The sequence below is a fragment of the Indicator indicator genome, chromosome 22 (genome assembly GCF_027791375.1).
Source record: "Indicator indicator isolate 239-I01 chromosome 22, UM_Iind_1.1, whole genome shotgun sequence".
Taxonomy (NCBI): domain Eukaryota; kingdom Metazoa; phylum Chordata; class Aves; order Piciformes; family Indicatoridae; genus Indicator; species Indicator indicator.
In genome coordinates, this window is record NC_072031.1 from 10,209,428 (window position 1) to 10,222,730 (window position 13,303).

General features: G+C 37.2%; 1 protein-coding gene and 1 non-coding gene across 4 annotated transcripts in view; both read left to right on the top strand.

The window, feature by feature from the left end:
* Nucleotides 1–490: 490 nt before the first annotated feature.
* The window catches only part of TRRAP (transformation/transcription domain associated protein), an 87,929-nt gene continuing 75,116 nt past the window's right edge, over nucleotides 491–13,303 (top strand). For all 3 annotated transcript variants that reach the window (XM_054391219.1, XM_054391220.1, XM_054391221.1), the window contains exons 1-16: nucleotides 491–590; nucleotides 935–984; nucleotides 2,151–2,261; nucleotides 2,830–2,934; nucleotides 3,575–3,658; nucleotides 4,389–4,445; nucleotides 5,507–5,632; nucleotides 5,912–5,989; nucleotides 6,236–6,324; nucleotides 7,214–7,310; nucleotides 7,658–7,796; nucleotides 9,011–9,089; nucleotides 10,106–10,340; nucleotides 11,697–12,024; nucleotides 12,147–12,244; nucleotides 12,869–13,063. In XM_054391219.1, the coding sequence (XP_054247194.1) occupies nucleotides 491–590; nucleotides 935–984; nucleotides 2,151–2,261; nucleotides 2,830–2,934; nucleotides 3,575–3,658; nucleotides 4,389–4,445; nucleotides 5,507–5,632; nucleotides 5,912–5,989; nucleotides 6,236–6,324; nucleotides 7,214–7,310; nucleotides 7,658–7,796; nucleotides 9,011–9,089; nucleotides 10,106–10,340; nucleotides 11,697–12,024; nucleotides 12,147–12,244; nucleotides 12,869–13,063 (1,971 nt within the window). The remainder of the gene's footprint in view (nucleotides 591–934; nucleotides 985–2,150; nucleotides 2,262–2,829; nucleotides 2,935–3,574; nucleotides 3,659–4,388; nucleotides 4,446–5,506; nucleotides 5,633–5,911; nucleotides 5,990–6,235; nucleotides 6,325–7,213; nucleotides 7,311–7,657; nucleotides 7,797–9,010; nucleotides 9,090–10,105; nucleotides 10,341–11,696; nucleotides 12,025–12,146; nucleotides 12,245–12,868; nucleotides 13,064–13,303) is intronic.
* LOC128974699 (small nucleolar RNA ZL1) lies at nucleotides 714–856 on the top strand. The gene has a single exon (XR_008489317.1). It is a non-coding gene; the product is annotated as a small nucleolar RNA ZL1 (small nucleolar RNA).

Sequence of the window (13,303 nt, forward strand, 5' to 3'; positions counted from 1 at the left end):
TTGAGTCTAGGTTTCTTTACAAGAGAAGCAGGCAGCTCTTGGTGGCAGGACAACCTCTGGCATCTCTGGGAGCGAGTTCTCTGGCGTGCATTCAAAGGGAGCTGTAAGTTTGGAATCTGTCCTGGTTGGAAGAGGTGTGTGGGGTGCTGGGAGCATCCCTGAGCCTGCTGCTGCTTCTGGAAGAGATGAAACTGCACAAAGCGTGTATATGGTTACCCTGTAAATAGCCGAGCAACTACGGATATTCAAAAGTGTGTTCTGTTATACCAAGATGCTGCACAGGTCAGGCGTTATGTTTTGTTACGTATGAATGGGACAGCTGTGGGTTTTGGAAGAGATGTGTCCCATTCAGTGTGTGGAAGGAATGGATGTAGGTGATGTGATAGCTGCTGTTAACCAGCCATAGAAACTAACTTTTTAAAAATTCTTTTTGTGTAGGTGTATACATCTTGATTTTGCATACTGAAAGCTTGATCCTTCTTCCTCCATGATGGCATTTGTTTCAGCACAAGGGCCTACTGTGGTGGACCAAACCACTTTGATGAAAAAATACCTTCAGTTTGTGGCTGCTCTTACAGATGTCAATACACGTAAGGTTTTGGGTTTTCTATTGAAAGTTGCAGCTCTTCAGTAGTTCGTTTCACAAACGTCGCAGTGTTATTTAGTTGATAAATGTGTATTGAATTCTCATTGAATTTTGAGTTTTGAATTTTAAAGAAGCAAAGTGATGAGCAATACTTCCATGAGCCAATGTGAGCGAGCTGCGTGTGTGCAGTTGTGTGAGAACTGTTTGTGTGAGAATTGTGTGCCTTGTAATTGGGCAATGATGGCTAAACTGATAAGATCTGATTGCTTCTTTAATCAGTGGGCTTGGTATTTTCCTTCATGATGTAGTTTTACATTTATTTATTGTTGCTTGAATTTTCGTTTTCAGCTGATGAAACCAAATTGAAAATGATGCAAGAAGTCAGTGAGAATTTTGAGGTAAATAAAAAAGCCACTCCAAACAACAAAACCCTACCAAAACCTCCCAGCTTTCTGAAATGGCAGTAGTTCTTCTTAATGTACTATGGTTTGATTTCTCATGTTTTGTGGTTAAAGTATTAATATTTGCATCTTGTGACATGATTTGTATTGTAAGTCATTGATTTAAAGTTTGTATTTAAGAATTAAGTTATTGAAGAATTGCAACATTTGGACTTAGTGAAATCTTTCACTCTCTAAGCAGTAAGCATTTAAATTAAGATTGTAGAATGCATTGAGTTGGGACCCTCAAAGGTCATCTTGTCCAACCCCCCTACAGTGAACAGGGACACCTCCAAATAGATCAGATTGTTCAGGGCCCCATCAGGTTTGACCTTGAATATTACCAAGGGTGAGACCTCTACCACATCTTTGGGCAACCTGTCCCAGTATTTCATTGTGAAGAACTTCCTCTTTATGTCTAATCTAAATCTACTCTGCTCTAGTTTAAAACCATTGCCCCTTGTCCTATCATTACAGGTGCTTCTAAACAGTCCCTCCCCAGCCTTCTTGTAAGTCCCTTTCAGATCATGAAATGCTGCTAAAAGGTGTCCCTGTAGCTGTTTTTTCTCCAAGCCAAACAGCCCCAACTCTTTTAAGTCTGTCTTTGTTGGAGATGTGCTTCAGCCCTCTGGTCATCTTCATGGCCCTCCTGGACCTGCTCCAACAGGTCCATGTCCTTCTTGCGTTAAGGGCCCTGTAGCTGGACCTAGAACCCAGGTCAGGTCTCACCATAGCAGAACAGAGAGGCAGAATCACCTCTCTTGACCTGCTGGCCATGCTTCTTTTGATCCAGTCCATGATGCAACTGACCTTCTGGGCTGCAAGTGTGCATTGTTGTCTTGTGTCTTTCTGTAGGGCTGCTCTCAGTTGTACTAGCCCAGGTTGCTCAAGATCTTGTCCAACCTGGACTTGAACGCTCCAGATGTTCATCTACAACCTCTGTGGGCAACCTGTTCCAGTGTCTCACTACCCTCACTGTAAAGAATTTCTTCCTAATCTCCACTCCAAATCTACCCTCCTCCTGCCTGAAAATGGTTAAGAGTGTCTTTGGATGTAACTTAGTATCTTCTGTATAATGTCTATTACACCAATCTTCCTGTTTTTTTTGTTTTGTTCTTCATTAGAATGTGACATCCTCCCCTCAGTATTCTACATTTCTGGAACACATCATCCCTAGGTTTCTCACCTTTCTACAGGATGGAGAAGTTCAGTTTCTGCAGGAGAAGCCAGCACAGGTAAACTGTGGGGAGTATCTCTTACCTTTTTTTGCAAATCATGCAGAAGACTAGTTCAGTAATGTACTCAATTAATCTAATGAACTGATTTATGTATAGACTTTGTTGTTAAAAATAGACCTGTCATTTGGAGTGAAAGTGAAAAAGTTCAGTTTCTGAAGAAGTTACCTAGAAACTTTGCAAATCTGGGCTCCTATAAAAAAATGAGGAACAACTAGGCACAACAGAAGTGGATTTCTTACTGAAATAGGACACATTGTTGCAAATTAATGACTTCATTGTGGGATGAAAGGCCAAAGTTGAACCTCTGTCATTAAGTACTTAAAATGGATTTCCTTAAAAATAATCTGATAAATTGCTTTTTTTAACCACAAAATTGGTAAATTTGCCTTATTCATGTATTGTGGGTAGTAGGAAGCATCATGTGTTTGTATGTAACTATACAAAGGAGAATGGCTTCTTTTCTCTTTTAATCAGGCAGAAGTATTAAGCTGAAGAAATGCTGCAACCAGTTGTTTTTTGTGGGCTATTTTAAAAGTTCTGTCTTTTTTCTTTCTTTTTTTAACAGCAACTCCGCAAGCTAGTGCTTGAAATAATCCACAGGATACCAACCAATGAGCATCTTCGTCTTCATACCAAAAATATCCTCTCTGTGATGTTCAGATTTCTAGAGGTATTTTTTTTTTCCCTCTTAAAACTGTTTCAAATTTTCAGAAAGATTTTTCCTCTTCTTTCTTCCACTCCAAGAATTGCTGGGGGGTAGGATTTTAAATAGCTGTGCTTCTGGAGCAAGAGCTGAAGGGCATTCAATTTAGGCTTCACCAGTGAGATATTTTCCTGTCTACAAGTTTTCTGTTCTCTTCTGCCCTTAAGAAACCTGAATTTTACAAATGCAAGGAATTGTTCTTGTGCTAGACAAAATTTCATTCATGAACAGTTTGCTGGATTGTATAGAGACTTTATTTTGTTTCTTACTTGGAATTGAAAGCATTGTCATATGAAGCTCACAGAAAATAACCTATGTGGAGGTGTCTCAGTGCATAAATAGCTCCACTGGTGTGTGTCTCTGGGGGGGGCATTAGAAATGGGTCAAAAATTCTGGGTTTTGTTCCAGGAGGGGTGCAATTAATTCTAGCCATGCTCTAAGGCTGCAAGGAAAGGCATGAAAGGAAAGGCATCTTGCTTGTACAAATTCATACTAATGGGGCACTTGTACGTTGCTGAGATTAGTATAATTTTACAGGGTTTTGAAGTACTTTTGCAGTAGTTAAAAGAATGCAGCAGTGGACTCACTAAAGATGCTCTTTTTTCAGACGGAGAATGAAGAAAATGTCCTAATTTGCTTAAGAATCATTATTGAATTGCACAAACAATTTCGACCAGCAATCACTCAAGAAGTAGGTCCTAAGTCTTATTATATGGTATAGAACTTTCTGCCATGCTCTTCAGAATTGCTATTCAGATGCATTGGCTGCTTCATGTGTGTTTTCCTGCTGTCCTTTTATGCTGATTGACCTGTTGTGGTGTATCCATATATTTAGTCTTTTTGATCTTCAACTAATTTTTAAGAGGGTTGCATAGTCCTAGCGCCCTGGAAGAAAGCAAATTGTCAGAGCTTAGTTGTCATTGCTTTAAATGTTCATGGACAAACGATTAGACTGAGGAATAAAATTCCTGTAGAAGAGAAGCAAATTGGTGCCTTTTTAGTTTGTGAGGGGAAAATCCTGGAAAAAAAAAAATCACAGAATCACAGAATTATTGAGGCTGGAATAGACCTCTGAGATCATCAAGTCCAGCCTAATATTATAATTGTCTCTCCTCCCCGTCTCTCCTGCCCTCCTCTCCTTTGACTCATGAAGGAGTATTTGAAAGTTGGCATTTTTATTCTGTTGTTTTCCTTAATTTTCTCCTAGGAAGACTTTGTTGGTTTATGGTAATTTCAAGTATCTCTGTCCAATTGTAATTAATATTGGCAGAACAGAAGAACTCTTTTAGATTCTTTTAAAATGTCTAGTGGTGCCTAAAGATTTTATGCAACTGTATTCTTAATACAGAAAATGTGAAATAGTGATTTTTTTTCGTTCTTTTTTTTTTCTTTTTATGGTAAACTGATTCTTTCCTTCCTAGATCCATCATTTTTTAGATTTTGTGAAACAGATTTATAAAGAACTTCCAAAAGTAGTGGTAAGCTTTTTATTTCTTATATTGCCCTTGCTGTAGTCAGAAAAGTAGTTTTTATTTCTTAATTTTATCTCTAGAAGCTGTTAAGAGAATCACTTTTGTATCTAGTGGTAAACAAATGTAGTTTTAATAAAAATACGTAACAAAAATATGTCTAAAAATGGAGAAATCTAGATTTTTGAATTGGCAAACATTCAGTTTCTAGCACAGTGTTGCTAGTATGAGAAAACTGATAGGAACTTAAAGCACTAGTCAGTTGATTGCAGTGGTGTCCATATAGCCTAATGGTTGAGGTTTTATAGAGGTGATGTGCTTTCCAGCAGATAGAGCTCTTCAGCGTGCTTCATCTCTGTGAAGGCCATTGCCTGCTTTTCCTCATTCAGGATATGTTTGAACATTTTACTTTAGCAAAAGAACCACTTAGTGGTGGATGCTTTTCTGCCACTTGCTGTGGTGGGAGTGAAAGACTGCAGGATATATGTGTAGTCCTAGTAGATACTGCAGTGTAAATGTCACACGCAGAGGAGAAAAAAAAACTGTCTGCAATAAAGTATAGGGAGAAATTACATGGAGGAATTACAGAATCACAGAAACATTCAGGTTGGAAAAGACCTTCAGGATCACCAAGTCCAGCAGATAATCCTACTCTACAAGGTTCACCCCTAAACCATATCCCACATCCAAATGACCTTTAAACACATCCAGGGTTGGTGACTCACCCACCTCCCTGGGCAGCCCATTCCAGTGCCTGACCACTCTTTTTGTGAAAATTTTTTTCCTGATGTCTGGTCTCAACCTGCCTTGGTGCAGCTTGAGGCCCTTCCCTCTTGCTCTGTTATTAATTACCTGTGAGAAGAGAGCAGCACCAACCCCTCCCCAACATCCTTTCAGGTAGTCGTAGAGAGCGATGAGGTCTCCCCTCAGCCTCCTCTTTTTTCAAACTAAACAGCCCTGGCTCCTTCAGTCACTGTTGATGAGATTTATTGTCCAATTCTAATGTGATGAAAGGTCTCCTTTGACTGTTACTAGCATTATTACATATTTCTTCTGCTCTTTGCTTGTAGAATCGGTATTTTGAGAATCCTCAGGTGATTCCAGAGAACACTGTTCCTACTCCTGAAATGGTTGGCATGATAACAACAATTGTGGTGAAAGTAAACCCTGAGCGAGAAGACAGTGAAACAAGAACAGTGAGTACTCTTCTCACTGCTCTTTGGCTATGAGGCTGGCTATTACCACATTACCTCAAATCATAAGGGCAGGCTTTTGCTTGTTTTTCTTATCAGGATTTATTTGTAGAAGCTCATTGAAACTTTTCAGCTGATAAAAGCAAATGCTTTTGTGCTTTTTAAACGGCACTGTCACTAAATACAGTGCTATTAAAATGAGAAGTTCGATTCAAAATGCGTTTCCAATGCTTTTTTGAATCAATAGTTACACTGTTTCCAAAAACGTGTTCTTTCTTTCAGCATTCTATCATCCCCAGAGGATCCTTATCTTTAAAGGTCTTGGCTGAGCTACCTATTATTGTTGTTCTCATGTATCAGGTTAGTATCCTCCAGCATTTTACATGCAAGTACTTCTTATTGCTGAATGACTTTGTGTAACTTCTGCTGGCTGACATACTGGTAAAAATGAATATAACATATTTGAGATGAAAATATGGTCTAAAACCAAGTCAATGATATTTCTTACTTTTATTTTTTTTTTCTGATGAGCTTTTGCATAGTTTGACTCTGGGTATGGCTTCTAAATTTCTTTAATAATCCTTTTTTTTTTTTTTTTTGCTTAAGCTCTACAAACTGAACATTCATAATGTGGTAGCTGAGTTTGTGCCCTTAATTATGAACACTATTATAATACAGGTTTCTGCTCAAGCAAGGTAAGAGCATTTTAACACTCTTTGGAAGATATTTGAGATAAACTACTTAAACCTGCTTATTCAGTATCACTCAAAATATTTTTCTCTTGTATCTTGTGAGATTTTGCTTACTGATATTAATCTCAAAAGTAGCAACTTTTCTTTTATGTAAAATTGTCAGTTTTGTAGGTGAAATAACTGACAGATCTTAAATATTTCCATTTGTCACTGATAAAATCCATAGTTGTGCAGTAGATCCCAATTTATTATTTGATAATGCAGAGTATTTTGATAATGCAGAAATCTGTATTAACCAGAGATGGTCTCCACCACACACTATGTTAGCTGGGACACTTGCTGCTGTTAAATCATTACCATTTCACTAGTGATAACATTTTTGCTCTTTCAGGTTATAGCTTAGGTGAAGCCTTGTGATGTTGCAAATACAGGTGCTTCAGAGATGTTTCTAAGGAGCAAAGTGAAGCTGAGCAGGGCAGCAGGAGTAGAATTGCTGTCTTTCCTTGTCTGCCTGGGTGATCTAAAAAATGGCTGAAGCTTGATAAGAGACAGACGAGTCTGTGGGAGGGAATATTGCCTGGAGAAAAAAAAAATGGGCCTGTTAGGGAAGTGGAGCCAAATGTTTGATGCTGATGTATTGACTTGGTGTTCTGTAGAAAGTAGAAGATTGTATGGCAGTCTTGGGGCTGTGCATTTCTGCTTGGAGCTGATCAGATGATGGGAATTTGAATGGCAGAGAGTTTGTTTAAAATGGGCTCTCCTGTGGTTTTACTCCTTTAACGAAGAATGAACCTTACTACAAGATGATGTAATAATGAAAATTCTGTTAATTTTGAATAAAGCTATTGAAGAAGAGGAGCAAAATAATAATGGCTGTTCAATTTAATTTCAGGCAACATAAACTTTATAACAAGGAATTGTATGCTGATTTTATCGCTGCTCAAATTAAAACCTTGTCTTTTCTGGCTTACATCATAAGAATTTACCAGGTAGGTTGATGTTTGGTTACTTTGTTACTCTTAGTGCAACAGATTTCTAGTTATGGGATGCCAGTGAGCAGGCTGCAGTAAGTGCATCAGGGACTGTAGAGATCATTTGTGTAGCAAGGCTGAAGGTAGGGCTGTATTTGGTTGTCCTTTCAGAAGTATTCTTACGTGGATGCAAAGCAAGAATGTGCTGTGTCCCAGCCTCAGGGATTCTTGGAATGGCTGCTGTATTTTAGTTTATCAAGTAGACTTCTTAAAGTGATTTTTAATTGGATGTTATTTTGCAAATGTAAAAGGCAGTCTTTAAAGTAGTGTCATGACAATTGTATTCATGTTACTGTTTATTGCAGGAATTAGTGGCCAAATATTCTCAGCAAATGGTAAAAGGCATGTTGCAGTTGCTGTCCAACTGCCCAGCTGAAACAGCACACCTCCGGAAGGAGCTTCTGATTGCTGCTAAGCACATCTTGACCACAGACTTGAGGAGCCGTATGTAGCACTTTCTAAAAATATATCCATAAACTGGAAAGATTTCAACCATTTCTGTGGATTTAAGAGGCATATTGATTGTTACTTGCTGTGGACTATTGCATACTTAGGATTGTTTTGGGAGCGGGTGTGATTTTTGTTTTGCCTTTTTTCTTTTTCCTTAAAACAATTAAAATCATCAGAATAAGATGGCATACTGTACAAGTGGCTTTTTTAGCTTTCCAAGTGTTTCTTGTTCCAACTAATTAGCACTTGATGATGGAGATTTGTGTTGGTTTGTAATTATGCCTACAGTTGTATAGATACTTTAAGATATTTGTCTCTTAAGCTGAGTGAAAGTAGTTCTGTCAAAAACTAATGCCATATGTTTGATTCAGCTCATAGTATTTGCCTCTAGCAGAGGAAAACCATTTTTGGTCTGCCTAAATTAACTAAGTTTGGTATATGCTCTGTTCTAGCAGAACTGCAGAATTGGAGATGAGTGTGCTTTGTAAAATATGAACTTTATCTCTTCCTCTTTTTGTTTGCCTCTTTGCCTACTTGTTAATACAAGTTTTGGCTTGTTGCATTATTAGGAGGTGTGAGCACTTAATGCTTCCTATTTCCATTATCTGCCTTTATGGTGGGGTGACCTAATCAATTCCATAAAGTTGCTGATTTCTATGCTCAAAAAGAAAATACTTCTGTAGTCTTACTTTGTCACTTGATTTTTGTTACTGAAATCGTCCTCTTGTTCTGTGGACTTTTAAGTTGCATGTATTCCTCCTTATATTTTGGGACGAAGCTCCCGTGATAAAATGCCAGACAAAACAGGATTGTGTTGTATGGTGTTGCCCAAAGCTGTCCTTTCCACTAACTCATCAATTACATTTAAAAAGTTCTGCAAAGCTGAAAACCCTGTAAGCATTTTTTTTCTTTTTCTGGGTGTAACTGGTTTTTGTTGTATCAGTGCTGTGGCTTTGACCTTTTACTGTAATGTTGCTCAAGGGACAGGTGTCAGTGCAGTTCATAGTCACCAAAGGTTGATTGAAAGTTCCTGTATAAATGACACTGCCTTTTGTAAGCTTCAGGAATGAATTGTATAATAAATCTTTACTGACTTAGTGTTAAATACCTAAGTTAAATAGTTTAATGCTGGACTCTGATTATTTCTTTGACAATCATTTTGTCTTTGACAATAGTTTTTCGTTTTTCCTCTCTCTTTTTAATTATAGAATTTATTCCATGTATGGACAAGCTATTTGATGAATCTATACTAATTGGCTCTGGATACACTGCCCGAGAGACACTGAGGTATGACAGGAAGTTTGGAATAGCTATCTGAGTGCCTGCCAGGACTGGTATCATTAACAAATATTGAATATTTACATGATACTTGCTTTAAAGAACTAATTTTATTAGATTCTAATATTGGAAGGCTTCTGCTACTGGAAAGGAGTTATTGTTTAACACTTTGATGCAGCAGGGTAGCATGAATGAAAGGCAAAATCAAATAAACAAGTGAATGAAAGTAATTTCCGTTTTTGAATTGCAGAGCATAACCAAAACAGTCACCACAGTGAGATCAACTCAATATCTTCTTAATATTTTCATGAAACAGCCTAAATCTTGTGTTCTGTGTAAACTCTGAATGGGATTTAAACTGTTTTGTCAATGAATATATTACAACTTACTCTTTAAAAAATAGATCAGGAGCATACTGTCTGTGTCTTCACAGAATTTAGGTGCTTTTCTTGACCGAATTAAAATGTGTTAACTTAGGAGAAATATTTCCTCTTGCAGGAGAAATATTTCCTCTTGTTTAAGTATCAGCTGTATTACCTTATTATTGCATTAGACTTAGAAGTATTCACTCTACTAGATGCCTAAACCTGGTATTTGAAAATAAACTATTTTTAGCATCTGTCAGATTTTATAATTACTTTTGAAATAGTGAACCATCAATAATTAATTGGGAAACAGCTTACCAGCACTACTTAAAATGTGGTTTAAAGCATACTAATTTGCTCTTAACTGCAAGTAGATGAACATATCTGCTGGGGATGTTCAGCAATGGGGGAAGAAAGATCAGAAAAGTGATTTTTTTAGTGTGTGGGACAGATGAATGCATCTTTGGTTAGATTGTGCAGGTTGTGGTTCTCCTGTTCAATTGAAAAAGCCTTGCAAGCTCTGCCTTTGCATATAACAATAGAAAATGTGGATTAAGAGTCTTGGAAATAGTTCCAGGCAGTAATTATGTGTTAAGCCCAATTAACAACGTTTATAATTGTCCTCAACATGTTTTCTTCATTTCTTGTTTTTACTGATAGACCACTTGCATATAGCACATTGGCAGACCTGGTGCATCATGTCCGTCAGCATTTACCACTCAATGATCTCTCCCTTGCTGTCCAGTTATTTGCCAAGAACATTGATGATGAATCATTGCCTAGCAGTATCCAGACAATGTCTTGCAAACTTCTGCTCAATTTGGTAGACTGTATCCGGTCTAAAAGTGAACAGGAAAATGGAAATGGTAGAGATATTCTTATGAGAATGCTGGAGGTATTGATTTGTTTAAAACATTTGAAAATAAGCTGACTATCCTATTTTTATAGTATGTTGTCAGTCACTTTTTGCTTTCTCCTTTCCTCAGAAATGAGAATTTGTAGAGACAGTCTGCATACTGTATTTAAGTTTAATACTTCAAAGAACTGCTCTTTAAAATGCTATGCAACTGGAATAATATCTCAAGTGTAATGGGAGATGCTTTGCTAATTCAGCTTACTCATTTAGTGATTTGTTTCGAAGCAGGAAAGTGAATGTCTGTGATATTTGAGGGTAGCTTAACTAGTTTTCTTTTTTTTCCTTTTTCTGTATAGCTATTTGTTTGAAAAGGGAGATGAAGGAAGTCTGAATGTAGTGGACCCCCTCCACCTTTGGCTCTGCCACTGACAAGCTGTCATAGTTCTGAATTTACCGGGGAAGAGATTTAGTCATTTTGGGCATCACCAGATTATTTGGTGTTACCCCTGAACTTTTTATGTTTTAAGGTAGAAGTAGTTTATGGAGTGGCTTTTATCCTAAGTCTAAAATACAAGTGATGGTGCAAGTGAAAAATCTTGATTTTATTAATTGTAGTGGGTCCTTCATTCCAGAATCCATTCCAAACTGAAGTAGCTTTCTAGTAGGCTTTGTCTCCAAATTAACCTTTTTTTTTTTTTTTTTGATACTTTGGGAAAAAAAAAAACTGTAATGAGCAGTTTGGTCATTTGTTTATCAAATTAAAATTTCTGATACATGAATTCTGGGGTGGAAGGGAGTGTATGTAACTGTGGTGGTAGTGGTGAAATACCTAAGCAAGCCAAGTAAATCGAGACTTGACAATACTGAAACCTTGTGCAACATGTCCCTTGCTTATTACCAGTCAAGAGGCAGAAATGTTCCATTGTTCTGAAGGATTGGTTGTTGCTTTCTAAATCTGATAAGTTGCATAAACCAAACACTTAAACCTATGATATATAGATCTGTTAACCCTTCTGACATACTTTACATATAAATCTGAAAACTTCGAGCTTTTTCTGCTTAATAATATTTGTCTATTAATATTTACTAAGTGTTGTCTTGAAAACTAATTTAAATAGCTTTTGATTTTAAATTCAGTAGAATTGTAGAGAGACCAGGGTTTTTAGTTGATGATTTTACTAGTTTTCAGCAAATATTTTGAATTTTAACTTGGTAAAGGAAGCAAACTATTGATGCACTTAAATGTTTGCTGTCATGTGAGTGGCTTTAGAAATAATTGTAAATTTTGCTGATCTCAGTGTGCTAACTTTAGCATGATTTTTGAAGGTGAAACTTACTTTCCTGTTCCTTCCCTCTCCCTGATCTTTTCATTTGCCTTTCCTTTTTCTGCCTTAGGTTTTTGTGTTGAAGTTTCACACTATAGCACGTTACCAGCTTTCTGTCATCTTTAAAAAGTGCAAGCCACAGTCGGAACTTGGAGCTGCTGAAGCTGCGTTACCAGGAGTACCCACAGCAGCAAATGCAGCACCTGTTCCTGTTCCATCTCCTGCCCCTGCCACTCCAGTGGCCCCTGCACCAGTACCTGTGTTTGAAAAACAAGGGGAGAAAGAAAAAGAAGATAAACAGACGTTTCAGGTCACAGATTGCCGAAGCTTAGTGAAAACCTTGGTCTGTGGTGTCAAAACGATCACGTGGGGCATAACATCCTGCAAAGCTCCTGGTGGTAAAACTGCGTCATATTTAAATACATTTGTCTTTTGTAATTCTACAATTAAAACTCTCTAATGTGAGAGCAAATAGTATTTTTAATGGTTAACTACTGTCTTATTCTTTATCTTCTTTCAGAAGCACAGTTCATTCCCAATAAGCAATTGCAACCTAAGGAGACTCAAATCTATATCAAACTGGTAAAATATGCAATGCAAGCTTTAGATATTTATCAGGTATGTAACCTGCCCACTTTAATTTATATTAGTTTGTCTTAGATTTTCTGATAAGGATTTATGTGTCAGCTAAATAACAAATTCCATGTGTAGTATATTTACATTTAATTTCAGGACCTCAGCTATTGGGAAGTTTTATCAATTTCGAAGTACTTTTCACTTGCAAGGAACAAATTCATTTCTTAGGAGCCCTTATTGTCTGTGTTTATGCAGACAGGTCAGACTAAAAGTAGCTGTCTTTGCAGTGGATGAAATCTTGCCTTCAAAGAGATAGTTTAGCTGTCAGTTGAAGCATTCACATGACTGTGTTTATCTTCTATGGTTACACAAAGTACTGATGAAATGTAGAAGTACGTGATTTGGAAATAAGTATTTTTACAAATAGACTATGGTGTTTCCTGCTCTCATCTTTTTTCTTCTCCTGACTTCGTGGGTTTGAAGTCTGTGCTGAAAATTCTGATTTTAATATTCTTACTGTCACTGTTGGCTCTCATACTCCACTTATAAGGGGCTTGCTCGTGAAACCTGTAAAATCTGTTTCTTTCAAAAGGTATTTTAATAATAGTGGGGGAAAAAGGCATTAAAATTCCATCACCGATAGCTGTGCTTTCTCAATTGCTGTAGGTCCAAATAGCAGGAAATGGACAGACATATGTGCGGGTGGCAAACTGTCAGACAGTCAGGATGAAAGAGGAAAAAGAAGTTCTGGAGCATTTTGCTGGTGTGTTCACAATGATGAATCCTTTAACTTTTAAAGAAATCTTTCAAACTACTGTTCCTTACATGGTGGAGAGAATCTCAAAAAACTATGCTCTTCAGGTATTACATTTTTATTTACTTTTTTCGATTAAAACAACACTTAGACAAGAGCTTATGCCTTGAAGTGGAATTACAAATGATAACATTGAAATTAGGACAGAAGATTAGAAGTGGTCTCTAAAAATACTTTGTAATAAAGATGGATTTTCAGAAACTCCAGAGGAAGTGATGAAATACAAACTCGAGCGCTTCAGTTTAGAAAATATGAAGGGATTTTATTCTTGTGAAGTATTGAATGTT